The sequence below is a fragment of the Musca autumnalis genome, unplaced genomic scaffold (genome assembly GCF_047663935.1).
Source record: "Musca autumnalis isolate F117 unplaced genomic scaffold, ASM4766393v1 scaffold_1, whole genome shotgun sequence".
NCBI lineage: Eukaryota > Metazoa > Arthropoda > Insecta > Diptera > Muscidae > Musca > Musca autumnalis.
In genome coordinates, this window is record NW_027411644.1 from 319,771,148 (window position 1) to 319,783,023 (window position 11,876).

An 11,876-nucleotide genomic window follows, 5' to 3' on the forward strand; every position below is an offset into this window, starting at 1 on the left:
TTTTGGTGAATATTTTAATGGAATTGAAAATGGATTATAAAAATATTATTCGAATAAGGGGCGTTTGTGAAGCAAAACTATATATATCATCAACGGCACTCCGATTATATACCATTCCGATTCTGCAAATCGAGTCGATTCGGTTTGATGGACGACATTTTATTTATGAGATTAAAGTCGCATTTACAAATAAGTTTTAATAAAGAGCGTCATTAAGGTTGTCAATCTGATTTAATATCTGTCAAATAAATTAGTGGATTTTTCGCCATTTACTATAAAAAAAAAACAAACAAAATGTTTTTCATAGAATATTTTTAGGCTTTTTAAGGTTTTAAAGCACATTATCCAACCAAAGTGGCTGAAATTAGTTATATAGGGTTCTTATCTCACCAAACATTTTCGCGGGAACACCCAATTTTAGGTATTTCGAAGATTATCTTTCTATTTCTTTAAAGTATTTACATATTTTACAAATCGGCCCATGATGTCAACTTCTTCGGCATAAGCAAGTAACATGTGGCTATTGGTATACATACATATATGGGTGAATATTGCGAAAAGGCTTGTTTCTGTGTCCCGACGCATTTAGGGTTAAAAATATTGAAAACTCGATGCTTAAAGAGTTCAGGTTTTCACTAAAAAATCATCATTTCAAAAACTGAAAAGCCAATTGATAATTCCCTTCGCCGGGATGAAATCATGATGTTGGTAGCGATCAGTAAATTTTGCAAGCTGTCAGTGCGTTTTGTAAACATTACTCTCTGCAAAGAAAGTAATGGTGAATGATGTTAAGCCAATGGGAGAATACTCCAGACTTAAGCAATCAATATTGAAAAAATTAAATTCTTAGAAAAGGAATAAGTTAAACAAAATATCCTTAAACTAGGCTCGAAAATCAAAATAAAACATTCTACATATTTAAATGAAAAAAAAAAAATGGTCGCAAGGTGCAAATACTCATTATCGTGGCTTGTCCCCAGTCATTTTGTGCTAAAAACACTGATATTCATTAATATTTCAAAATATATTATAGAAATGAAGTATGCCGATTTATTACCCCCAGTTTTTGTAACTTATTTTTGTTCGTTCGTCTATATTCGTAATAATTTAGGCATTCATAGCTCAGCCCCCAGATGACATACACATCTAATTTTTCGTATACCCGTTCCATATATCATTAAGGATTCCTCATTTAAAAATCAGCGCTCAACATTTGCGCTAAAGCGAGTAAATCGATCTACAAAATTTGACAATTCATGTGAGAAGAATAAAAATTTTTAGAAAAACTGGGGATTATTCTAGAAGGATGAAAAAAGTCTATTTTAATTTCATACGTATAATTTTATTTTTTTTTTTTTAATTATGATTTTGAGACATTTTAGTCGTGTCTTTTTTGTCATTCCTATGGACCAATGTGTTTATTAAGAAAAAATGCTTTAAACTGGTTTTTTGTTTATACATATGTAATCTGTCAATGTAGCGACAATTCCCGTTAGTTTTAAAGATAATCAACAGAAGTGAAAAATATAGTCAGTTGTTTTGTGCATGTTCCTGAAATTTTTTCATTCCCGTGGGGAGAATTTCTTCCGTTATTTATATTATAATTTCCAAACTTATGGTAATGGTGTATTCATTTTTTAAGCCTCCATTGAATTATATTTTATTTTGTAAAAAAATTTAAAGATTTCCACATTTAAATCCAAAAATAGTCACGTTTCCATCATTACCGTGGGTATAATTAATGTAAATTTGCGACTATCCAATCTATGATAATTATTAAATAAATTTATTATACGATTTTTAAACAAACCATCAAATACAAAATGGAACCATAAAGAAAAAAGTAGAAATGCAGAAGAAAAATAAATAGTTAATAAGGAAAGGATCATGTCCACCGGGCCCGACTATATGATACCCTACACCACTGTGAATATGTTAAATTGTACTTGGGAGCTATATCCAAATAGACCGATTTCAAGGTAAAGGCTGTAGTTAATTAAAATAATGAAAGGACAAATGAATCTTTACAAAATTTAATACTTAAATATCATTCCCGTGGATTGAAAAAAATCCTTAAATATACATGGACCGTTGCTAATTTATGCATAAAATTGTCTTATAAAATAATATCAGCCGAAAAATATTTATTTAACCCTGCTATTACGTTGGGGTCATTTAATGACCCAAATCGTATATATCATCACCGTATGTCTTACTGGTGGGATATAATTAAAAGTCCTTACTACTCAGTGCATGAATTTTTGAGATATACTGAAATCAATTAGTTTCATCAATATTTTGTGCTTAGAAGTCTATTTCATGTGTATAACATAACATGTTAGGGTCATTTTATGACCCCGTGCGTATATAATGTGGCATGTCAAAATTTAATTTTATTTTTTTTACCATTTTCCTAAAGCCCCCCATACAGTATCAAATTTTCATGTCAACATTTGTAGTAGTATGTGTACATTTTTCAAAATAAGAGAATGTGTGTGTGTATTTTATGGATTGAGGAAAATCAAAATAGATTTGATTTTCAAAATGAAACACAATCAATCCGATGAATATGGTTTATTTTCAAAATTGTCAATAAGAAATTTTGAAAAAGAAAAGATTGTGTTTGGAAAGAAATAAAAAAATTTAAGTTCATTCGTTTTTTAGAGGAAAATATAAAGATTTCAGTTGCAGATTGAAGGCTGATTGAATGCTTTGCCACACACTTATCAAGCACACACGTACAGAAGGAGTTCATCGGATGGACAAGCCAATTTGATAGTGTATGGCCCGCTTCACATATTTTTCTTGTTTTATATGACAACAAAACAAAAAATAAATAAAGAATACAAAAAATTGACTGTAAATGTCAGTTTCTGTATGTCGAAAGAAGAATGTGTGTGAATGAAACACGTCCAAACTCTTGTGTGTGTTTTCAAATTTGTTTTTTGTTTTGAAGCAAAAGTAAAGGTAAAATTATTACGAAAACTATAGTTGGGGGTTGTTTCATTCGCGCACATTCTTCTTTCGACATACAGGCTGTTATTAGGTGAGTTCGTTTACTCAATAATTTGTACAAGTCCTGTAACTTCTTGTAAACGACTAAGGTCTTTTGCATTGTACTGTAGAGTAAAGAACAACATCCAGTAACAATTTGTACGAATTTTGAGTAAACGAACCCACATATTGTAGTAATTTTTACATTCAATAACAATGAATCCTAATGCTTTCAGTTCTATGACAGATTTTTTATCGATAATATTGACATCGAATTTATGAAAATTTTTAGTTCTTCACTGAATTTATTAGTGATCAGACAAAAATGTTCTCTAATAAACACTTCAAGCTATTATCCCACGCCTTTAAAACCTTTTAAAAATGTATACTATAGAATTTTTTCAATAGCAGGGTTAAACCAGGGCCGATCATACAGTATACTCAGCGATCCCACTGAGTTGTCTTTTCATTTGTTTTTTCTCCTTCACGCGCACTATGCTCGAACAAAAACAAACAAAAAAATCATTTGGTTGTTGCTTTTTTTCACTCATACATTCACACGTGCATTTGTTTTGTTTGTATTCCTATGGTCGGCGCTGATTTAAACCCATTTTCGCACTTTGCCCCTTTCGACCCCCAAAACAAGTCTTTTCGAAATATTCACCCACAAAGGCTGACTTCCGTATCGTCAAATGTCTAAAGTATTATGTTTCATAACGCCGTAATACTTGACGAATGCGAAGCTATGTACCTCAAAACAATTGTAAATTTTTAACACAGGTAAAAAGCAAACATGTATAATTTTTTCCTGATGAATTTAGTTGTATTTCCGAGGAACAAATGCATAAAAACTACAAAGAATCTGACGATACGGAATTCAGCCATCTTTTAACTTTTGCATCTGTTATACAGTCCGATCATGAATTTAATCTCACCGTGAGTTTTGTCTCTCTACGGTTGCAACTTAAGGAGTGAGAAACCCCACGGGAAATTGATATTTTTTCAGCAGGATGTCGAAGAGATAGATGGAAGTCTGCCTCCTTGTCTGAAACTTTTTTTATCACGACAATGGCATACTTCCCATGGCAGCGGGTCCTTTCGTAAAGGATTGTCCCACCATAGTATTTCGGCCAGCGGCTGACAACCCGGCATCAAACCCCCTAGTCGACTGAAGTGAGAAGTGCGGCGAGGTAAAGCAGGAAGAAAATGATGGCTTGCAGAACATATGGGAACAAAGTATTATTCATTTAAGATACAATTTGTAAAAGTATTTTTTATAATATAATAAAAATTTGCCACACGACAATATAAATGAAATAGTCTTTATTTGGGTCATGAATGACTAATAGCAGGACAGGGTCTGTTGAACAGTCGTCAACGAAATATGGCGTTTTAGTCATCGAAGATGTCATCAACGAAAAGTAGAGATTTTAGTCATCGAAGTTGTCTTCAGTGACAGCTTCGCTTACCCTGTCTCAAGTTGTCTTACACGACTACTGGGACATTTGTGTGAAAATTTCGTCGATGATTTCACATTGCTGTCTGCAAGGTGTCTTCAGGGATACAGCATTGTCATCAACGATTCGTCAATGTTGTCTTCAAGACACTTTCTACTGGGATGCTGTCGGGAAGACTGATAGGTGAGTGTACTGCTTTATGCTTTTCGTGGATAAATCCATGCTTCCTGACAATAGTCCAAAGCAAGCTCTAAATCCGCGGTGACCAACTGAAATGGCTAAAGGCCGCTATAAATAAAAAGGTAATGTATCCCAAAAATGGAAACGTTGGTCAATTCCTTCAGGCCTACTCCACAAAAGTTCAACAAATCAAATTCGGAACGTCCACAATTGTTAAGATAATAAAATAAGGTAAATATCGGCAAGTTCATAGGTCCAATTCTTGGTGAAAAGATATCTGTGATAATCCAATCCATAGATTTACTTACTGACATTTCGGCTACATATTTTTGGAACTTTAAAGGCCTATATCTCGGGAAGTATGGACTTCCTAGAGATGGTATATTCAGGAACGAGACCTACCTGTGGTAAAAATTTCAAAAAACTCGGGTGTGCGCTTGTATTCCCGTCTTATGCCATAACATAAAAGCTTGTACAATGCAAAAGAAATCTTAAAGATTGACTTACCTTTAAAAATGTTTAATTCTACACTTTTTGTTTGATTATTTCAATTTTGTTAGCATTTTTCCTTAAAACAATCGCGAATTTCAAACACCACAACAAAATCCTAATTCAAACCGAAGCTTTCACGTACTCTCCTTTTCTCAAACTCTTCTTACCATGCAAGTCACTTTGAACTGATAGCATACTCAGTTATTGACTAATCTACGTAACGTACACACACAAAGCACATTCAATAAAGGGTCAACTACATACGGTCCATTAAAGCTGAAAGCACATACAACGTTTGAGTAAAGTTTTGCGTTGGGCGTTGACAAAAAAACAACAACAACAGGGCGACGCCGACATCTAAGTCCGGCGTTGATGTGTTTGCCGGCATATATTTCAAATGAATTTGAATTTTTCGGCATCATGCCCAACAGTGTAAAAACGGCCAAAACGACACAAAACTTTACTCAAACGTTGTATGTGTTTTCAGCTTAAAGCTGGAAACAGATACAACGTTTGATTAAAGTTTTGCGTTGGGCGTCGAGAAAAAAAACAACAACAACAGGGCGACGACGATACCAAAGTCCAGCGTTTATCTGTTTGTCGGCATATATTTCAAATGAATTTGAATTTTTCGGCATCATGCCCAACAGTGTAAAAACGGCCAAAACGACACAAAACTTTACCCAAACGTTGTATCTGTTTACAGCTTAAGTGTCGCGTTACAACAACCACATGAAAAATTCGAGAGCAAACATGGCATCACTTAAGCTGAAAACACATCCAACGTTTGGGTAAAGTTTTGTGTCGTTTAGGTCTTTCTTACAATGTTCGGCATGATGCCGAAAAATTCAAATTCATTTGAAATATGTATATGCCGGCAAACATATCAACGCTGGACTTTGGTGGCGGCGTCGTCCTGTTGTTGTTGTTTTTTTCTCAACGCCCAACACAAAACTTTACTCAAACGTTGAATGTGTTTTCAGCTTTATTTCGCTATTTCTTTTTATTTTGCGTTGACAGTGCGTGCTATTTTCTTTTGACTAAATTGTCAAATAAATGTCAAATCAGCAGTTTGACAGATTTTCCACTTTTTACACGAAATTTGTCAAGCTGAAAGTAATAAAAGTAATAAAAGCCATTTTGATTCAAGTTTTACTACTTTTTGGCATAGTAGAACAATAAAAGGTAACAGCAATACCCAGCTGACTGAACTGGGCTGTAATGTTAGTGTCAAATTCCATACGACATTTTTTATATTTATTTCTATGTTCGACGTATATATATAATTGTTCCACAAACATCCCATACGGGACAAGGGAGACTTCTCTCATATCAATGAGTGCACACCGATTCATATTAGCTCAATGATATGGGACCTACTGTTTATTGCCGAGTCCGAACGGCGTGTCTTAAGACACCACTTGTAGAGAAGTTTTACATGGCTGAAATACTCAGGAAATGTCGCCAGCATTACTGAGGGGTATTTTGCCACCGTTGAAAATAGTTTGATGTTGCTTGACCGGGGAATCGAACCCACGACCTTCTGCGTGCAAGGCGGGTGTGCATACCATTGCACCACGGTGGCACGACGTATATTAGGGATATATATTTGTTGAAGAAAAAATATATTCATGTCGAAGGTCACACTAGAGTGGTTTCATTGAAACTTTTAGGTATTTAAAAATCGAGTTCCCCACTAAAGCAACTTTATGATATCACTCTACTGTGAAACTCGACCTAGGAACCCTTGTTTTCATAAAATTGTTTCAATGAAACACTCTAGTGTGACCTTCGTACATCAGAAACAACCTATTTCCCATAAAGACTTCTTCATATCAATGACATGTAAAGGCCTCGTCACATAAGAGGATTTCTGGCTTAGGTCATTAAGCTTTAAGTCAAAAGTCAAAGCATACGAAAATCGTGTTTCAGCACATATTCAGCCGCGCAGAGATGCGGCAACTCTAAACGGCTGAAACACGATTTTCGTATGCTTTGACTTTTGACTTAATGAATTAATCCAGAAATTCTCTTATGTGACGAGGCCTTAACCTCCTCCAAGTCCGAACGACGTGCCGCACACTAAAACACCGCTTTTGATAAGTTTGAAAAAAATAAAGCCCTAATAAACATATGTTGTTTTATTTCAATAACAAAATATTGAAACAGCTTCTACTTTTTCAATAAAAACCTCAACCTCAAACCTATTTGCAAGAATTATTCTTTTTTAGAGAAAATATGCATTCAGTGGAATGATATGGAAACATTCAAATTGAAAATCTAACGAGTTTTCTTTCATGTTTTCCAAAATATTCAATCAAATGTGAAAAATATTAGTTTTTTTAAATTCCAATAATTTATAGACATTTCCTTATTTTGTTTACATTTTACGATGACACTAACATTACAAGCTAAAACAAATTTCTATGTGGTTGTTGTTGAGTTGTATTTGTTGTAGTATTTAGTCCCGGTCCACACTAGCGTGAATTTCATTAAAAAATTTCGTGAAATTAGGTGTTCTTAAATCGAATTCCCCACTACAGCAATTTTATGATTTTACTCTACCATGGACGTCGATCTAGAGACGCATAATTTCATATCAAAATTTCAGTGAAATTACTGTAGTGTGGCCCGGGACTTACTTTACCTTGTTCGTTCTACCATGACTTTTTGGGGTTAAGGAGTTAAAAATGGAAAAATTTTAACGTAAAGGAACAAAGCTAATAATTGTGCCGTACATTTATTAAGGTAGGTGCATTAACTATGTATCTGTTACAACCATGGTATAAAGAGAAAGGTATAACAGAGCTCACATCTGATTTCAATTTTTTTCTGAGTGTGACCGACTTTTGTCAATGTGAAGTTTATATTTTTGTGTGTATGTGTTTGTTTTGAAAAATATTAAAAATGTTTTCAAAATAGATTCAAAATTTATTGCAATGAAATCGTTAATTACAGAGCCGTTGTAAAATATATTTATCAAACTTAAGTTGAAAATAAGTTTTTGACCGTGTTTCGATGTATATGTGAAAACAAATATTTGTGTTTCATTCATTTTCTCGCTGTTTTAAACAATTGGATAAAATGACAAAAAATATCAAAGAAACAAAGGCAACCTGTTGCATATGCCAGCATAACAATTCTGACAGGAAGCGGGCATACGTGTAGGGTTGAATTTCTACAGTTTTTTCGAACCTGTTCTACCTTCTTTATTGTACCATGGTTACAACAACGTTAAAAATTGTGCCAAAACAACTGTACATTTATTAAGGTAGGTGCATTAGCTATGTATCTGTTACAACGTTAAAAAGTTTTACAAAAATATATATGTAAGTTCGTACATTTTTCTACCACAACTTCATTCCGAAGATATTACCCAAAGTTTGTTCAACAAATTTAATAAATATTTACATTTTTTCATTCATAATATCGTTTTTTTAGTTTTTGCTTTAAAACAAACACATTTTTCATCTACCTTCTTAATGTTCTTTGAACAAAATATATGGTGAAATCCATTCAAACGATGCAATACGTATCTATACGTTACGTTTTACTGATCCAAGTTTCTCATACAAGCCTCAAAGTATGCTATGGAAATATTATGATTATCATGTTTGTAATATTTACGTACATTTTATTGAGATGAAAGCACAATAGATGTCGCTCTCCGTTTAAGTTTCTTTGGAAATCGTTTTGATTTCTAGTGTTTTATTTTTTTTGTGTCACTCATAAAAAAATAAAAACGTTTATTCAAATACTAATTTAATTGATTGTATTTGCCTCATTATGAATCAACCTAATTCTGACAACACTTTTGATGTTGTAATAATTGGAGGTGGTCTATCGGGTTTAACATCTGCTCTAAGGCTTCACGAAAGAGATCCAGGTTTACGTATAGCAATAATGGAAGCATCCAATGTTATTGGTGGTCAATTACGTCCAAATCATTTGGGTGAACTTGGAGCCAAATGGATAACTGAAGATCAATATCACATTTATACATTATTGAGAGATTTGAATGTTAGCCTAAGCAGGAGATACATTGGTGAAACTAAACGAAAAAGATATTGGGAACTTGATAAAGGCGTCTTTGCAACATTGGCCAAGTATGAACTAAAACGTTATATCAATGAATTGGAATTATATGTTATGGAATACCGTGGAGGTGGATTGAAAAGGTAAGAAAGAACAAATGTCCTTTTCTATAGCCTTAATAGAAAACAAAACCGCGACCTATACAGCCCAATCATGAATATCAACTCCCTGAAATTGCAACGGTAGATAGTGTTGGGCAATCTCGTTCATTGAGCGGATCGATCTTTTTCATTCCGTTCACCAAAAAGATCCGGGTCGTTTACTTCGTTCGTTGGCTCTTTTTCGTTCAACAATACATTTGACTTTATTATTTTCTTTTGAAGTCGTTCGTTCTCTGCTGCATATGACTCTGTCGTTCTTTTCACCGAATCGTTCTTTTGAAAATGTTCGTTCACGAATGACACATTGTGTGCTAATGGGGGTGGTTTTGTTTCTGAACGTAGTGGTGGTGGTTTTGACATGAAAGAAGCAGATGAACGAATGATGCAAAAGAAAGATATGACCGAGATGTGAACGAGGTGAGTTACTGAGCGAGAGTAGCTCTCTGAATCATTGTTTGTTTTGTGTGGAAATTTGTGCTGTTTGCGCTAACGCAACGTTTGTTTAGAGTTTGACTGCAAAACCAATGCTGCTAATTTTGTAAGCAGCAATGACTCGTCCATCGGGGATCTAAATGAACGATATAAAAGAATGGGCTGGATACGGATCCGTTCGTTCTTTTCACGGAATCGTTCCTTTGAGCCGGTTCGTTCATGAACGACGCAACTCTAACGGTAGAGAGACAAAACTCACGGGGAGTTTACATTCATACTCAGGCTGATAAATGTCATTCATAAAATTCTGTGCTTTTTCAGATACGACAAAATCTCAATGCACTCTCACATACGCAGCCGTTTGTTTTTCTCAATTTCCCGCAATTTTATGTTCAACTTAGTTCTATTAATATGTGGTGGCGAGGCGTCTGATATCACTTTTAATCAATTCATACATATTTGTCAGACAAGTGGTGGCATTGGCAGATTAATTAGCTTGTGAGTATGTACCTAACCCCTTTAAAGTATCGACATCTCTACATATTTCAATGTTTCAACTCATTTCAGATTATATGAAGTACCCAATGGCATGCTTGAATTTTCCAGCCAGGAGCTACTAGCCAAACTATTGGAGCATATGCAATTTGTGCATTTAATATATGGTCACAAGGCGGCGCACATATATCAGTATCGTGAATATGTTGAAGTGCGAGATGCTCATAATCAGTTGTATATTGCTCAAGCCATTATTCTTGCCATACCCTGGAATTATATACAAGAACTACAGTTCCTCCCACCACTACCATTGGAGCTTGCAAAAGCTCCACCATGTGTGAATAAAACAAAATATGTTGTTACCAGCTTCTTGGCCAGCTATAGAGAATCTTATTGGCAGAACGGGAATTATTCTGGGGAATATTTATGTATGGAGCCCTTTTTAATTGCCCATCAATATCACGATAACATTATGTATGGCTATTATATTCATGAGGAGGGTATTGAACCATTAGTAAAACCAATTATATTACACAAGTTAGCGGAGGCGTTTGGCGAAGGTATGCTAACGCCTATAGAATTTTCCCAACACACCTTTGAACTAAACACTTCGGCTCTGGCACCCTTAACAACGCCTTGGAATCGTGTAATATGGTCATCATCAGCGGCGGCCGGAACTTGTTATCGTGGCCTGCTGGGAGGTGCGGTGCAAAGTGGTTATCGTGCTGCCATGAATGCCCTTTTGATATGTCGTCCACAATTGGTAACGTGGCAGGATATTTCTGAAATCCATTGTTCGACATATTTACCGAAAAGACAAACAAGCAAACTGCAAGCTTGGATAAGTAGTTGGAATTTATATAACATTTCAACCTATACAATGTTTATAAGTGGTTTAATTTTAGTTTTAAGACGCTGCTATAGAAGACAGTAAATTTCAATATTTATTTTGTTGTGTGTAATTTTTAATGGTCTCAATGACAATCTATTGGTCTGTTCCAGAACTGCAAGAATATACTAATTTTTACTATTATTTTCGATAACATAAAGGGAAAATTCTTATCGTAGTAAAAAGTAGTAGCTTCTTGCCTGTCCTATTTTGACATGTTTTCATAGTCCTCATTTGCTGTTTCCGTACGATTGTTACTATCAATTCCATCCATCCCACATAATGTTCTGTAAAGAAGAAATTCGAAGTTTTTCATTCACTGAATATAACATTTGCCTTTCTAATCTCGCTGATGACGAATTTAAAAATAGAATTCATCTATATGTGTATTCTAATCTCCAACGTGATATTCCAAATTTGTGTTTTTCCATTACACTGTCACATGTATTGATTCTACTGGACTTTGTGAAATTGTATTGATAACGATCAATATGATTTTGGTGTCAAAGTCCAATTTATATAAAATGTGGTAAATTCTGTAATATTTTAGATTAATACTGAGCAAGCGAAAACGGCGTTAAATTCCAACGAACCCAACTTTTTATACCCTCCAATACAGGTTATATTATATTGAAACCAGATTTTAGCCATTTCTGTTGGATAAAGTGGCTAAAACTTAAAAAGTACCGGAAATCACGCATAGAACGTTTGTAGGGGGCATATTAGCCGCACGTGAATGTT

The 11,876-nt window shown here is 34.4% G+C and overlaps 1 protein-coding gene across 1 annotated transcript; it reads left to right on the plus strand.

Moving 5' to 3' along the window:
* The first annotated feature begins 8,909 nt into the window (after positions 1 to 8,909).
* Positions 8,910 to 11,180, plus strand: shps (putative monoamine oxidase sheepish). Its single transcript, XM_073966574.1, has 3 exons — positions 8,910 to 9,301; positions 10,073 to 10,249; positions 10,319 to 11,180. Exons 1-3 carry the CDS (start codon positions 8,910 to 8,912, stop codon positions 11,178 to 11,180), a joined length of 1,431 nt encoding a protein of 476 aa, XP_073822675.1.
* The last annotated feature ends 696 nt before the right edge of the window (positions 11,181 to 11,876 follow it).